The 13,266-nt window shown below is 42.2% G+C and overlaps 4 protein-coding genes across 4 annotated transcripts; 3 read left to right on the forward strand and 1 right to left on the reverse strand.

The window, feature by feature from the left end:
• Positions 1 to 457: 457 nt before the first annotated feature.
• Positions 458 to 1,418, forward strand: LOC18011441 (kinase-interacting family protein). Its single transcript, XM_006393357.1, has 2 exons — positions 458 to 503; positions 604 to 1,418. The coding sequence occupies exons 1-2, from the start codon at positions 458 to 460 to the stop codon at positions 1,416 to 1,418; spliced, it is 861 nt and encodes a 286-aa protein (XP_006393419.1).
• Positions 1,419 to 2,016: 598 nt separating this feature from the next.
• Positions 2,017 to 3,935, forward strand: LOC18011395 (DNA-binding protein RHL1). Its single transcript, XM_006393358.2, has 5 exons — positions 2,017 to 2,576; positions 2,674 to 2,784; positions 2,881 to 2,967; positions 3,058 to 3,287; positions 3,557 to 3,935. The coding sequence occupies exons 1-5, from the start codon at positions 2,259 to 2,261 to the stop codon at positions 3,852 to 3,854; spliced, it is 1,044 nt and encodes a 347-aa protein (XP_006393420.1). The 5' UTR covers positions 2,017 to 2,258; the 3' UTR covers positions 3,855 to 3,935.
• Positions 3,936 to 3,991: 56 nt separating this feature from the next.
• LOC18011396 (probable metal-nicotianamine transporter YSL8) lies at positions 3,992 to 6,903 on the reverse strand. The gene is made up of 6 exons (XM_006393359.2): positions 6,441 to 6,903; positions 6,100 to 6,257; positions 5,911 to 6,008; positions 5,701 to 5,835; positions 5,414 to 5,603; positions 3,992 to 5,341 (listed from the first exon to the last, which is right to left on the reverse strand). The coding sequence occupies exons 1-6, from the start codon at positions 6,901 to 6,903 to the stop codon at positions 4,220 to 4,222; spliced, it is 2,166 nt and encodes a 721-aa protein (XP_006393421.1). The 3' UTR covers positions 3,992 to 4,219.
• A 3,902-nt stretch (positions 6,904 to 10,805) lies between these two features.
• On the forward strand, positions 10,806 to 11,546 carry LOC112082977. The gene is made up of 2 exons (XM_024150695.1): positions 10,806 to 11,372; positions 11,463 to 11,546. The coding sequence occupies exons 1-2, from the start codon at positions 10,806 to 10,808 to the stop codon at positions 11,544 to 11,546; spliced, it is 651 nt and encodes a 216-aa protein (XP_024006463.1).
• Positions 11,547 to 13,266: the final 1,720 nt, after the last annotated feature.

The following is a 13,266-nucleotide window of genomic DNA, read 5'->3' on the forward strand; positions in this document are numbered from 1 at the left end:
TACATGGCGAATATAAGCTTCGAGATCAAATAGACTAAAGTTGAAACAATACACTACGTAACACAAAAACTAAACACAAGTAACAAGTTCTATGCTCTCGTATTGGGCGGAATAAATAATGGGCTTGGAGTTATATAGGCTTTAGACGCATGTGTTTGAAATTCGAATAGTGGAAAATTTACAAAATTTGAATTAGGCGGATTTTACTGCTGCTTTTATGCTCTCTGCTAATTCAACTAATCTCCAAATTCCTCATGCTTTTCTGGATATTTGTAGCAGTTATTGCATTCTTCAAAGTCCATCAATCTCCATATCATCATCTCACTGATTCATGCGTTTGCTATTCTTTCATTCTAATTTCCATAATGGTTTTTGATCTTCCTTAAAAAGCTCCCCTGTTTCCTCTGCCAACACCGTAATCACCAAAACTGATCCTTTCGATCTGAAGACAGAATCCATGGATGCCTCTCAGCCTCCTCTTCTTCAGTTGCCATCTCTCTCTGGTACACAAATCTTCCTTTTCAAAACTTTCTGTGTTTGTCTCTCTCTCTCTTTCTATGTGTATGTTTACTTTTGTTTAAAAATGTTGGTCAATGAACACAGAGCTTGAGTCTCGGATGCAAGTAATGCGCGTCTCTGCTCTTGAAGAAAACCAAACCGGTGAAACATATTCACAGAGAGCTGAATGGTTTTACCAGAGACGTGCTCTCCTTCTCTCCCTCTGTCAAGATCTCTACGATGGTTACGCCACTCTCTTGGACCGTTACAATCACTCCAAACCACAAAACCCTAAACCCATTTCTCAAGACAATGATTCCACCAATGATACTGACATCAGTTCCGAAGTCGAGAGCATCTTGTCCTTTCAACAGATGCAAATCACCACTTGTGATAAGCAGCAGAACACTGACGAGTTAGCCTCGCAGCTCGTGACTGCAAACTTGGAGAAAGATATCGCTCAGGACGAGTTGCGTCGCAGAGAACAAAAGCTCCAAGAAGCTTTCAAGACGATTGAATTGCTAAAGAAGCTTGTGATGCTTCTTGACATGGAGAAAGAAGTAGCTGTAGAGGAAACAGCGAATCTTGGATACAAACTCGCTTCTCTCTTGGAAGAGAACAGAGAGCTCGCCACTGAAGTGCTGTTCATGAAAAAGGAATCAGTGAGGCTTGCTAGGTGCGTGCTTAAGATGAGGGACGAACATTTTCACAAGGTGTGTCTTCTACAGAGCCAAATCTACTCGATGCAGTCATCGAGAGAGTCTGCTCACGAAAATGTATCCCCGGCAAGCTGCTTCGGATTGGATAACAATAAGAGCAAGAAGAGAAAGATGAGCGAAACAAGAACAGAACATGGTGAGAAAAAGAGAAAATCAAAGTGGTTGAAGAGGCTCAATCCGTTTACCAAAATGCAGCATTAGCCCATCGTCTGCTCTGAACTCTGAAGTCTAAACTAGTTTCTCTTTACATTGCATTTTGCATACTCTATCTACCTTGTTGAACATAGGGGTGTTCAACGAACCTAGTATAAATCCAGTTGCATTTCTTTAATTCATGTTTCCTCCAAGTGCTGCGAAATCTGTTTTGATTCAGCTACTTGATGTAAATTTATCAGTTCTGGCTAAGTTTCATAGTTTGTTACCTCATTGGAATGTGTGAGAAACATATACGACATTCTCTTTCATATCTAGCGTACCCTGCAACATAGGATGATTTGACTGAAGAACTCAAGCTAGACATATATGCGTAGAGAAGGATGCAACAAGTTAGGCATAATATTCAAGTGAGGAATATAATGGATGATAAACTGAGATTAGGATACAATTCTGATTAGCCTTACTATTAGTGGTAGCTACTCGAATAAGAAGATCAAACAATATGAAATTCAACTACATAATCATATACAGAGGCTTTCATTGAGATCTAATCCTGAAGCTACCTCTTCTGCAATCATCACTATAAATGAGAAATCTTCAACATCTGGGTCAAAGTAAAGACTCAACCTTTCGTACGCAAAGACAATGTTGAGATCGAAAGGAAGATTCTTTTTTTCACGGGTTTCAGAGAGATAGAGATCGAAGCTCAGAAATGAATCAAAGAGAGAAAATGGATTCTTTTTGTTAATGCCGTTTTTTTTTTTTTTTTGTTTTTTGTGTTTTATGTTAAATTGACAGAGACATAACATAAAAGTGGAGAAGACGAAGACCCACTAAAGCTTTTAGAATTGAGAGAGAGAGTACGTAGTAGTAGAAGAAGCAGTAATGGTACGAGCTTCATCGTCGAAGAAAGGAGGCGGAGGAGATAAAGACGATGCAGAATCGAAACAGAGAAAGAAATTAAAAACCCTAGCTCTCGACAACAATCTGCTCTCCGATTCTCCGGCGAGATGCGTTTCCTCTCTCAAACCTTCCAAGCAAGTGCTGAAACATCACGGCACCGACATCATCCGCAAGTCGCAGCGCAAGAATCGATTTCTCTTCTCCTTCCCTGGTCTTCTCGCTCCGATCTCCGGCGCCACCATCGGTGATCTCGATCGGTTGTCTACCAAAAACCCCGTCCTCTACCTCAATTTCCCTCAGGTTAGTTTTTCCTAAGCGTAATTGTTCAATACGTTTCTCAATGTTGAGGCGTTGCTACTTCTGTGTTCTTAATCTTTATAATTGTGGTTCTTCTTAGGGTCGCATGAAACTTTTTGGAACGATTTTGTATCCCAAGAACAGATACTTGACTCTCCAATTCTCCAGAGGAGGCAAAAACGTCTTATGTGATGACTATTTTGATAATATGGTCAGTCTCTTCTGCTTCCCACTACTATAACAGTTTTTTCTCTCTCTCTCTATCTCTCTTTATCTCTGTATCTTGAGGATTTGGTTATGCACACAGATTGTATTCTCTGAATCATGGTGGATTGGGACAAAAGAAGAAAACCCTGAAGAAGCCCGCCTTGATTTCCCTAAAGAACTGTCTCAGGTTGATACATTTTAGCTAATTTTAGATTTTCCCAAGTCTAGTTGCCACAGAGATAAGATGTTCATATGGTAAGAGAACTTTTTGTTTCAGGCAGAGCAAACGGAGTTTGATTTCCGAGGCGGTGCAGGGGCAGCAGCTTCGGTCAAGACGCTGGCGACTCCTGAAACTGGTAGCCAACCAACAGAGACAGACTCACCTGAGGTTGAAATGGAGGAAGTTTTATCCGAAGATGGAGAGTTTCTTGACGATAAGATTCAAGTTACACCAGTTCAAGTAACACCAGTTCGACAATCCCAGAGAAATTCTGGGAAGAAATTCAAGTAATGATCCTTTCAACTTCTTCACTTAAAACACACTCTTTCAAGCTGGTGACTATAAACAAGTATCTGCAGTGGACTTTGATGAGTTGCTAGATTCCTTCCAGGGAATTTTTTGCTGTTCATTTAATTTGTAATTATCTCTAATGATGCTGTCTAGTTTTTTTTTTTGGTGTTTATACATTTGCCTTTCTAAGTTCTTTATTATTCTGTCGATGAGCTATGTAAGTGATACCAGGTCTAACAGCCTTTCTTTCAAACGATGCCCACAGTTTTGCAGAAGCCTCTCCAGAAGACTCCTCAGATACAAGTGATGGCAATACATCTGATGAAGGAGATGAGAAACCTCTTCTGAAACCTGATTCATCAACAAGAGGTCGTGAGGACTTTCAAGCTGGTACTAGTACTACTGCATCAGCAGGCAAGTTGCTTACCGAACATCCGGCTAAAAAGGAAAAATCAAACAGCAGAGACGGTAAGCTCGTTCAAGCTACAGTCGCCAACCTATTCAAGAAAGCAGAGAAGAAAACAGCTGGTACTTCAAAGGAGAAATCATCCTCAAAGGCTTAAAGAAGTAAGAACTATGTTTCCAGAAGAAATAGAGGTCTGTTGTTTCTTTGGCTGTTAGGAACGAGAACGAACAGTTTCTTGCTCATTTAGTAATGTTCTGTGAGAGATATGAGAAATTGCTTCAAGACCGTTGATTATGTTGCATAAAAACAAGAAAAGGATTATGAATTCATCATGCTTTGGATAGTATGTTTTCGCCGAGCTATGTATAAAGCCTGTTTGCGCATTTTAATACAACAAACCGTGTCTCATCTATCTATACGAGTGACCAAGGAAATACACCTTTTTATCATTGTTTTCAAAACTGAAACATCATTACACTTTTCTTCTCAGCAGATCCATCTCATTGGGCTTAACAAAAAAAACTAAGAGGATCCTTGGAGGAACTTGTCCACTCTATGATTAGTTGCAGAAGAGAGAAACTTCATGCAAATAGGAGGTTTAACTCCAGCTATAGCAAGCACTGAGCTTGGCAGTGTCCAAATCCCATCTCCACATATCAAACCAGAAGCCACTACTGTTGCAAAAGCTTCAGCCTTTGCTGCATCTAACCTCTCCCAGACAAACAAAATCAAACTCCCCACACACATGTCAATTGCAAAGTAAGGCCCCAAGAAAAACGGTATAGCCATTGCCATGGGAAGAGGAACAAACCTTCCCCATCTGTCCCCAAGACCGTCTCTTACTAAGTTAATGAAGATGGCTACACCGAAAAACGCGTAGCACAGCACAAGACAATCTCTTGGTAGAGACGAAACACCTTCAACCCCGAGCTTCGCCATACTCCGATACACAGTAGCAAACGGTGCAGGGTATCTGCTGCTTGGGAGGCCGAGATCATCAAACGCCTCGTAGAAAAGCCAGAACACGCATGGCGAAACCAGACATCCCATTGCTGTTCCAATCACTTGGCTCACAAACATGGCCCTTGGAGATGACAATGTTAGGTAACCGGTCTTGAAATCCTGCGTCAGGTCTGAAGCTGTAGATACAATGTTCATCATAACTCCACAAGCCGCTAAGCCTGCAAGCAGACCTCCATGGTCTGAACCAGCCCATGCTCCGATTGTGAAAATTGCGAGTTTTCCATAGGTTGATGCTAGTGACCAATCGGTGAGCCCGGCTCCATAAGCATTGCAGAAAGCTAAGACAGGGGCAAAGACATAGATGACCAGAATGTAGTACCATCTCAACTGAGGAAACATTTGAGGGAGTATAGCTGTAGATGCTGCAGCTATAGCCACATACCCTACACCAGCCAACCATGAAGGTATTTGGTCTTTAAGGAAGAATCTTGTTCTACGTTGGTCGTCATAAGATACCTTTGGGGTCAATGGAGAAGCAGGAGGTTCTTCTTCGTGTGAAAGAGAGGTTCTCGAACCAGCTTTACCTCGGATCTGCGATGATAGCCCTGAAAGGGTTCGGCTCAACACCTTGCAAAAGTTGTATACACCATCTCCTAGGATCATAGCAACAGCTATGAACACCTGAAGAAGCGAAAGAACAACTGATTCAGCAAAATCGGCGTATAAAGAAAGTGAGTGATGGGAGGATTTTACCTTGTAAGCTTGGAGACCGTTCATGCTGCTAGAGTCAACATTAGAAGGGAACCAATCTCCTTTTTTGGTTTCAATGAGAGGCCACATTAGTCCCCAAGAGAGAATTCCACCCAAAAGGAGAGAAATGTTGATTATGTACGGGCATATCATACCAACACCCACATATGTTGCTGAAAAATCAAAGTAGAACCTGTCGAGACAACAAACCAGCTTATGAGCCAAAGATAAGACAACAAGCCAGTTTATGAGCCAAAAGACAATGCGTCAGGGAATATGATTATGCTTACTTATATTGGTAAGCTCTGAGTCCAAAGGTAGGGAAGTTGTGAAACCCACAATTGTCTCCTCCAGTAAAGAACCATTGGAAGAAACCCCAAAAGAAGCTGAAGGAGAAGAATTTCCCCAACACTCGCACTTGTTTCCTGATACATAGAGCACAAGTCAGTAAGCACTAGTAAGCAAATGTAGGTTAAGCTACACAAATGAAAGTCTCATACTTGGCTAGCTTTGCCCCTTGAGGAGTATGAAAGCTGTTGATAAGATGAGCAGTTGCAGTGCCACTTGGGTATGTTAGTTTGAAGTCTATTATCATTATCTACAAACACAAATTGGTAACTGTAAGATCTTGCATCAGCAAATAGTCCACATTTGGGTTTCCACAGACGAAGAAAAAGCAGAAACCAAACCTTTCGAAGAGGAACAACCGAGAAGAGACCAAGAAAGCTGACAACAAAGAGAAAAGCTATAATCCAACCCAAAGAAGGGTCCTTAACGCCACGGGCAACATCTCCTGACTGGATAGCTATTCGTTCGCTCATTGCAAATAGGTACGTCCCAAATCCTCCTGTTGCAATTTAATTTAATAAACAAAGAAGAAATTAGGGGCAGGTGAATTATGTGTGAAGAAGACCTCAAAGATTTTGACTTTTTTTATAAAAAAGGTCAGAAATCAAGAAAAAACACCAATTTTGATTCAAAAGTTTGAGATTTTTGAGATGGATTTTTTGTTTTGTTTTGTTTCTATTACCGCTAAAAGCAATGCCTGAAGAAGCAACTACACATGTCTGAATAACTGTGTTCTCTTGTCTGGTAAAGGGCTGTTTCAAAAGACCAGATTTATGAAGCATCTTAGTCCATGTCTTGACGAAGAAGAAGCCCAGAAGACCAGCAGAGACATTAAGCGAAGGGATGATTCCTGTTGTGAGGTTAAGCTTCATAACGATGAAGCTAAACAAGATGCTTAACGCAAAGCTAACCACAAAAGCCCTAATCGTTAACTGCTTCTTCCACGAAGGAACCTCTCTGCTCTCGAATATACCCTCCACAGATTCTTCTTCCTCTTCTTCGTCTTCATCTTGGTGTTGTCTTTGGCGTTCTCTAACATTATTGTTCCTCCTAACTCTCTCTGTGTGAGGACTAAAAGGAGTTTCCTGCATCTCATGCTCCTCAATCTGACGATCTCTGTCAGGGGTTAAATCTCCATTTCTCATCGTTTTCTATAAACCTCTCTCTTTCTTTTAGATCTGCGAGATGAGAGAGATGGTGAAGACAAAGAAGAGAAAGAAGTAGATGTCACAAAAAAAAAGGAGAAAAGGAAGTAATAATATTGTAAATAAGGACAAAAGAAGATTTTTCAGCGTTCGAGAGGAGTCAACTCAAGGACTTCTTCGTCTCTCTCATCAGACATCATCAGATATGGTGAACATAGTTTAACTACTTTTTACTTGAGGCTCTTGTTGTCTGAAATCTGTAAATAATCCTTTGTTGGTGACTCACCATTTTGAATATCGTAATTTGGTTGTCCATTGGTTTAATTACTAATTAGGATTAGCCTTCTAACTATTTTTAACTTGTCTATGAATGGATTTAATTACCTAGACAATATATTTCTCATTCACTAATTACTAAAATATTAGAACGAAATATTTTAAAGAGTGAATTAGGCAAATAAACCAAATGAGCAACGAAATTAGGTAAATGACCAAGGCCCACAAACAAATATTAACACTGTTTTTGGTCATCGGCAATGACATTTTTGCCCCCCGATATTTTTACCAAAACGAGACATGAACAAAGCCTTCTGACGGTAAGTACAATCGATAGGGTGGCTAGAGATATTTGCTAGACTAGGGGCGATATTCCTGCGTAAACGAGGGCCACATATTTTTTTCCCGCCGAAGAAGCATTAAATGCAAGGGTATGCTGAAGATTGCTTCGACAATTGGGCTTATATGTGATGTATGCGTATAAGTATAGGACACTAGGGTTTGTTAACCTGCTATATAAGGAGTTATCGTTGTCAATTGAGAAACGTCACTGTTAAACTTCAAGAGAAAAAAACGCACCGAGTAAAAAGCAGATAAATCCAGAGTTTCCGTTGAAGAAATAGTTGACTCTCATCCAAAAGAAGGTAAGATCACGTGCTCTTAGATCGTATGTAATGGAGGTCCTACATTTATTGTTGGGTTGTATATCTGGAAAGATTGCTTTTATTACAACACTTATTGAATCCTCGTACAACTTTAATGTTACCAGTGATAGTCTAGTAAATGTGTTAGTGATTATGTACTAAAAACTAGTGTATGACTCGTTATGAATGTCTCTACATCCTATTGTGGTCTCTAACAGTTTTGTTTTCTCGGTAACCAGCCAGAAAAATGGGCCGTGTTGTGAGCTTTGTTCGAGGAGTGTGGAAGAAAACCGCGAATGGGGAATGGGATTTTCAAGAAGATTCGGCGGAGACTGTGTACGGGATGATAGTGCAAGAAAACGAAACGTTCGAGTCGCTGGACGGAATGGTGAGGGAGCGCTACAAAATTTCAAGGTATGAAATGATAGCGCTGACCTACAAACTACCGGAGGCTATGGTGGGTCCTTTGGGGAAAAAAGCTGCGCCACAGGACATCGCAACCACGGCGGACGTGGAGCTATTCATGGCCGTCAAAGTTGATTTTGATTCGCTTGCAATCTATGTGACTCTCGGGGTTTATAATGTCGAGCGTTATAAGTTTCAGAAGCGACACAACCTAGCGGTTGGAGGTCCACCTCCGGGGTTTGAAGGTGTTCAGCCAACTTTGCCCCGCTCATTTCCTGCGTGTACCGGTAATCATTTTGTTAACGTCAAATAGGAAAAGATAACTGATATGACTTGCGGTGGACTTGACGATGTTAAAAATTTTTGGGAAGGGGTTGTCGAGGGTCCTATATTCCGTGTAGCAGATGATGCCGCAAAAGAAATTTTCACGGCCGAGGAGAGGCGTTTCCTGGAGGAGATACATGAGGCTATGACCCGCATGGAGTCCTCTTACGGGGTGCCCGTGGGTGGGGGACACAGCTCGTCTAGCAACTCCTCGGGGGATCTGTGTTTGATGCTCCCAGATACAAGCTTGAACATCACAACAATCGGAAATGTAGACGGCGACCCTGACACCGTTATACAGCCGTCCGGTGTTACATCGGGGGTTCAACACCTCTCCATACGACCTCTAACATGTGAAGGTAGAGATCTACGCATATCATTAGCGGGTATGTTATTCATGTGCATCGTCAAATACATGACTAACGCTTGTCGAATATTTTACCAAACCAGGACTTCCTAACTCGGCGATTTCGTTGGGCTCAACAAGTGAGGGGAAGAGGCCAGCAATAGCCTGACTGATAAAGGCAAAACTAAAATCGGCCAAGATATCAACGAGGATCCGTTCTTGGGTTTGTCTATGCATTGCAATGGAGGTCCTAGTGGGTTTGTCTATACTCGCTAACTTATGTGTTAGATCTCCAACAGTCAACGAGCCTAGTTAACATACGTATTATACATTATAGGGGATGGTGTTAACAAACCAGGCGTCCTCTACGTGGGGATGGTCTTCAGAGACCAAGACGCGTTCAAGCTCCATATGTCGTTATACGCCATGGCCAAAAAGTTCCAATACTTTACCCGAAAATCGACACCAAGCAGGATGGACTTGGAATGTGTCGGGCAAAACTGCCCATGGAGGGTGTACGCTGTAAGGATGGAAGGGATAGAGTGGTTCCAGATCAGACGTGCCCGGCTTGACCACAACTGTACCATTGACGAGCGTGGCCGCTTTCATGTGCAAGCTAAGACAAGTGTGATTGGAGATTTGTTCAAAAACAAATACGCCAGTGGTGTCGGACCCCGACCTAATGAACTACGGGAGCTTATGCGTGATGATCATGACGTCCCAATATCATACTGGAAGGCGTGGAGGTCTAGAGATTTAGCAAGGGGCACAGGGTTGGGAACTGCTGGCAATTCTTACAAGGTGCTACCCATCTACCTACAGCGCTTGGTTATGTCAAACCCCGGTACAGTTGTTTCCCTAGAAACGGATTACGATGAGGGAGTGGGCCAAAGGTTCAAATATCTGTTCTTCACCTTGGGGGCATGCCTCAATGGTTATCCCTATATGCACAAAGTCCTCATAATCGACGGCGCCCACCTTAAAGGAAAGTACACAGGCTGCCTGCTCACCGCGAGTTGTCAAGACAGAAACTACCAGCTTTACCCAGTAGCTTTTGGGATAGTGGATGGAGAGAACGACAAGGCATGGAGTTGGTTTTTCCGGAAGTTGCAGGAAGTGGTGCCGGACAGCCATGATCTCGTTTTTGTGTCTGACCGGCATAACTCGATCTTTGCCAGCCTGCGAAAGGTATTACACTTTAATCTGCAGTTTTATATATGCATATTATTGTTTGGTGAGTTAACAATTATAGTATCGCGATAATAGTTTCTGTAGTTGGATAAACATCTAACTGCCTGTTTAACATGCATGGGTCTTTTAATAATGAGTTGTTTGTTTCATATTAATGGTGCGTTAACACCTATAGTACCGCGTTAATAGTTCGTGTATATGGGTAAATATTTTGGTGGTAAGTTGTTTGCTTCCGGTTAATATGTGTTCTCATTTTGATAGTGTCTCATACCATTGATAACAAATATGTTATCCCGTTAATATATATTTTCCTTATCGAAACATATAAGTGACTGCTTGTGATGCACAGGTTTATTGATAATGAGATAATTGCTTCTCGTTGATAAACCTTTTAAATGTGTACCCATAGTGTTAGCGTCCTAAATACTAGTGATAAGTGGCTTGAGGCTAAAAATGCTGTATCAATGTGATTAGGTGTATCCAATGGCACAGCACAGTGCTTGTGTTGTGCATCTCCAGCGTAACGTCCAGTCGATCTTCAAGAAGAAGCATCTCAGCTATTTGGTGTCTCAAGCTGCGAGAGCTTACCTACCTTCCCAATTCTATGAACTATTGACCAAATTCGAGCTGTGGACTCAGGTTGTGCGGACTATTTGACAGCTATTGGATTCGAACATTGGACGAGGGCTCACTTCAACGGTCTCCGGTACATCATCATGACCAGAAATGTAGCTGAATCCCTCAACAATGTGCTCGCAGCTGCACGGAATTACCCAATTGTGCCATTGATCGAGTACATTAGGGCAACTCTGATGGGTTGGTTTAACACTCGTCGTACCCTCGCTTCGGAGACAAGTAACACGCTAACCCCAAAGGTAGAGGAGATCCTAGCTACTAACTTTGAACTGTCAACAGGGTTTTCGTTCCGTCGGATAAATCAAGATGAATTCGAGGTCCGGAACAAAGAGGGTGTTCCTTTCCTAGTTAACCTGGAGACGCAGGCATGTAGCTGTCATGAATTCCAGATGTTGCGGATCCCTTGCTGCCATGCTATAGTCGCAGCTTTGAGATCTGAGACAAGGGTTGACTCATTGGTTGGAATTGAATACACCACAGCTTTTTGGAACAAGGCCTACGAGTGCAGCATCTACCCCGTAACAATGTCTGCGCCAACTCTTCCCGTAGGCGACGACTTCTCATCTCTTAACCTGAAGCCACCTAACACCCGCCGCCCGCCTGGGAGGCCTCGCAAAACGCGCATCCGCTCTCGTGGAGAATTTGGGGTAACTTTTTATTATCGACTCCCTTATTGTTCAGTTTACCTGTGTAGCTGTCAGAGTTAGTTAACTAACATTCGTATTACTTTGTTACAGGGGGGATTACCGAGGCGTTTAAACATCTGTGGTCGATGTGGTAGCTTCGGCCATAACCGTGCCTCTTGTAAGATGCCGATATAGCTATGGGGATGTTGAATGGGGGCAACGGATTTCATGCAGTTGGTTCCTTTTTGTTGAGCTGCATAAACCGACACTATGTTGGTTTCAATTACTTTCTGTTTTTAATATGTTTCGTGTATTAATGAACCCAAGTAAACTCCTCTCTAAGTTTCTGTAAAATATGTTTGTAAGATGATCTATTCTGTTGCCCCAGCTATAAAGTATTGTTGTTTACTATGCCTGTCCACTTTTTTATCTAGTTGTTGACATTCCATCACCCTAAAATCAACCAAACTTAGGCACAGAAATTCCAAGTTAACATTGGCATTACCTGCTCTAACGTATAAATTGTCTGATGTTGGTTTAGTCTATTGGTCTAACATTCTTATTTCCGGTTTAAAAAACATGTTATCTTATCATTTAAGTTTGCTATATACCTACATTTCAAATAATCGACAAATGTTAACATACGTAAATTAGAAAATGGTTTGCATGGCCAAAGAATAAATATGGGACAAAATCAACAAAGTCTTGAAAGGAAAAGAAGAAAATCAAACAGTAAACATAAAAACAAATGTCTTCTGAAAAACTTAAGAGCCAAAAACCACTCACCATTCGGAGACATTTAGCGATGTAAGCACGAGCTAACAAAGTTATAACAGATGTAAGCATAAGCTAACAAAGTTGTTCACATGTCCACAACTAAAGTTACACAATATCACCAAACGTTACATCTAACAAGACATATATCGAACTATAACGAGATGTAGTTGCCCTCATCATCGGATAGTTCCTCTTTATCCACCATCACCGGCGGAGCCGGCTGGTTCCTGCCTTCACCGGCGCAAGTCGTAGTCAAACCGAGGAAAGGGCCGTCGTCAGCTTCCATGCCCATTTTTTTTTCCCCTTTATCAGCATCGGTGGGGATGGGGTCCACGAGTATTATCCCTTGGTTAGAGTTCGATAACCCCGTTTCAGGGAGGAGAAGGTCGAACTCGGCAGAGGAGGACTTCGTTGATCCGCCATCATCTTTTCCCGCCGGTCGACGAGAAGCCTCCAGTTGAGTGAGTGCGTTATGGGCATCCAGGATGACACGCTGTTCGTCCTCCGTGAAGATCTCGTGGAAGACACTTTCAGCAATTTGCACGGTCGGTCCCTTGATGAGCTCTTCACAAAAGTTGTTAACATCAACAAGTCCACCAAAAAGTATCATCAGTTAACCTTTTTATTTCAACGCTAATAAAACGTTTATCAATGTTACCAGAAAGGTTACCCAATAACGCCTGATTTGTACGGATAATGCCAAGAGGCGGACCGGTAACTTGATCAGTAGACCTTTGCATTGAAAGGTAACGCTGAACATTCTCTTCTCCCATGGTCACACAAATGGCGAGAGTCTCCACCTCGACGCGCAAAGCCATGAAGAGGTCGACATCGCCGTTGTTGATGATGTCGAAAGGGGCTGCCTTGCGTCCTTGTGGCACAGACGAGCTTGTTGGGAGTTGATAAGTCATTGCCATCATCGTGTGTGGATGGAGACTGAACCGAGCTCTCATCATTCCGTCTAGTGACTCGAAGGTTTCCCGTTCAATCACCATTAGTCCGTACCCTCCGTCGTTGGTGTCGGTCTCGAAATCCCACTCTCCATTCGGAGATCGGTTCCACACTCCTTTAGAATATTTCACCATATAACCCATTTTCCTTTTCCTGAAATAGAAGCATGACGAAGCTTTAGTACTAT

This window comes from Eutrema salsugineum, unplaced genomic scaffold (assembly GCF_000478725.1).
Source record: "Eutrema salsugineum unplaced genomic scaffold, Eutsalg1_0 scaffold_7, whole genome shotgun sequence".
NCBI classification, from domain to species: domain Eukaryota; kingdom Viridiplantae; phylum Streptophyta; class Magnoliopsida; order Brassicales; family Brassicaceae; genus Eutrema; species Eutrema salsugineum.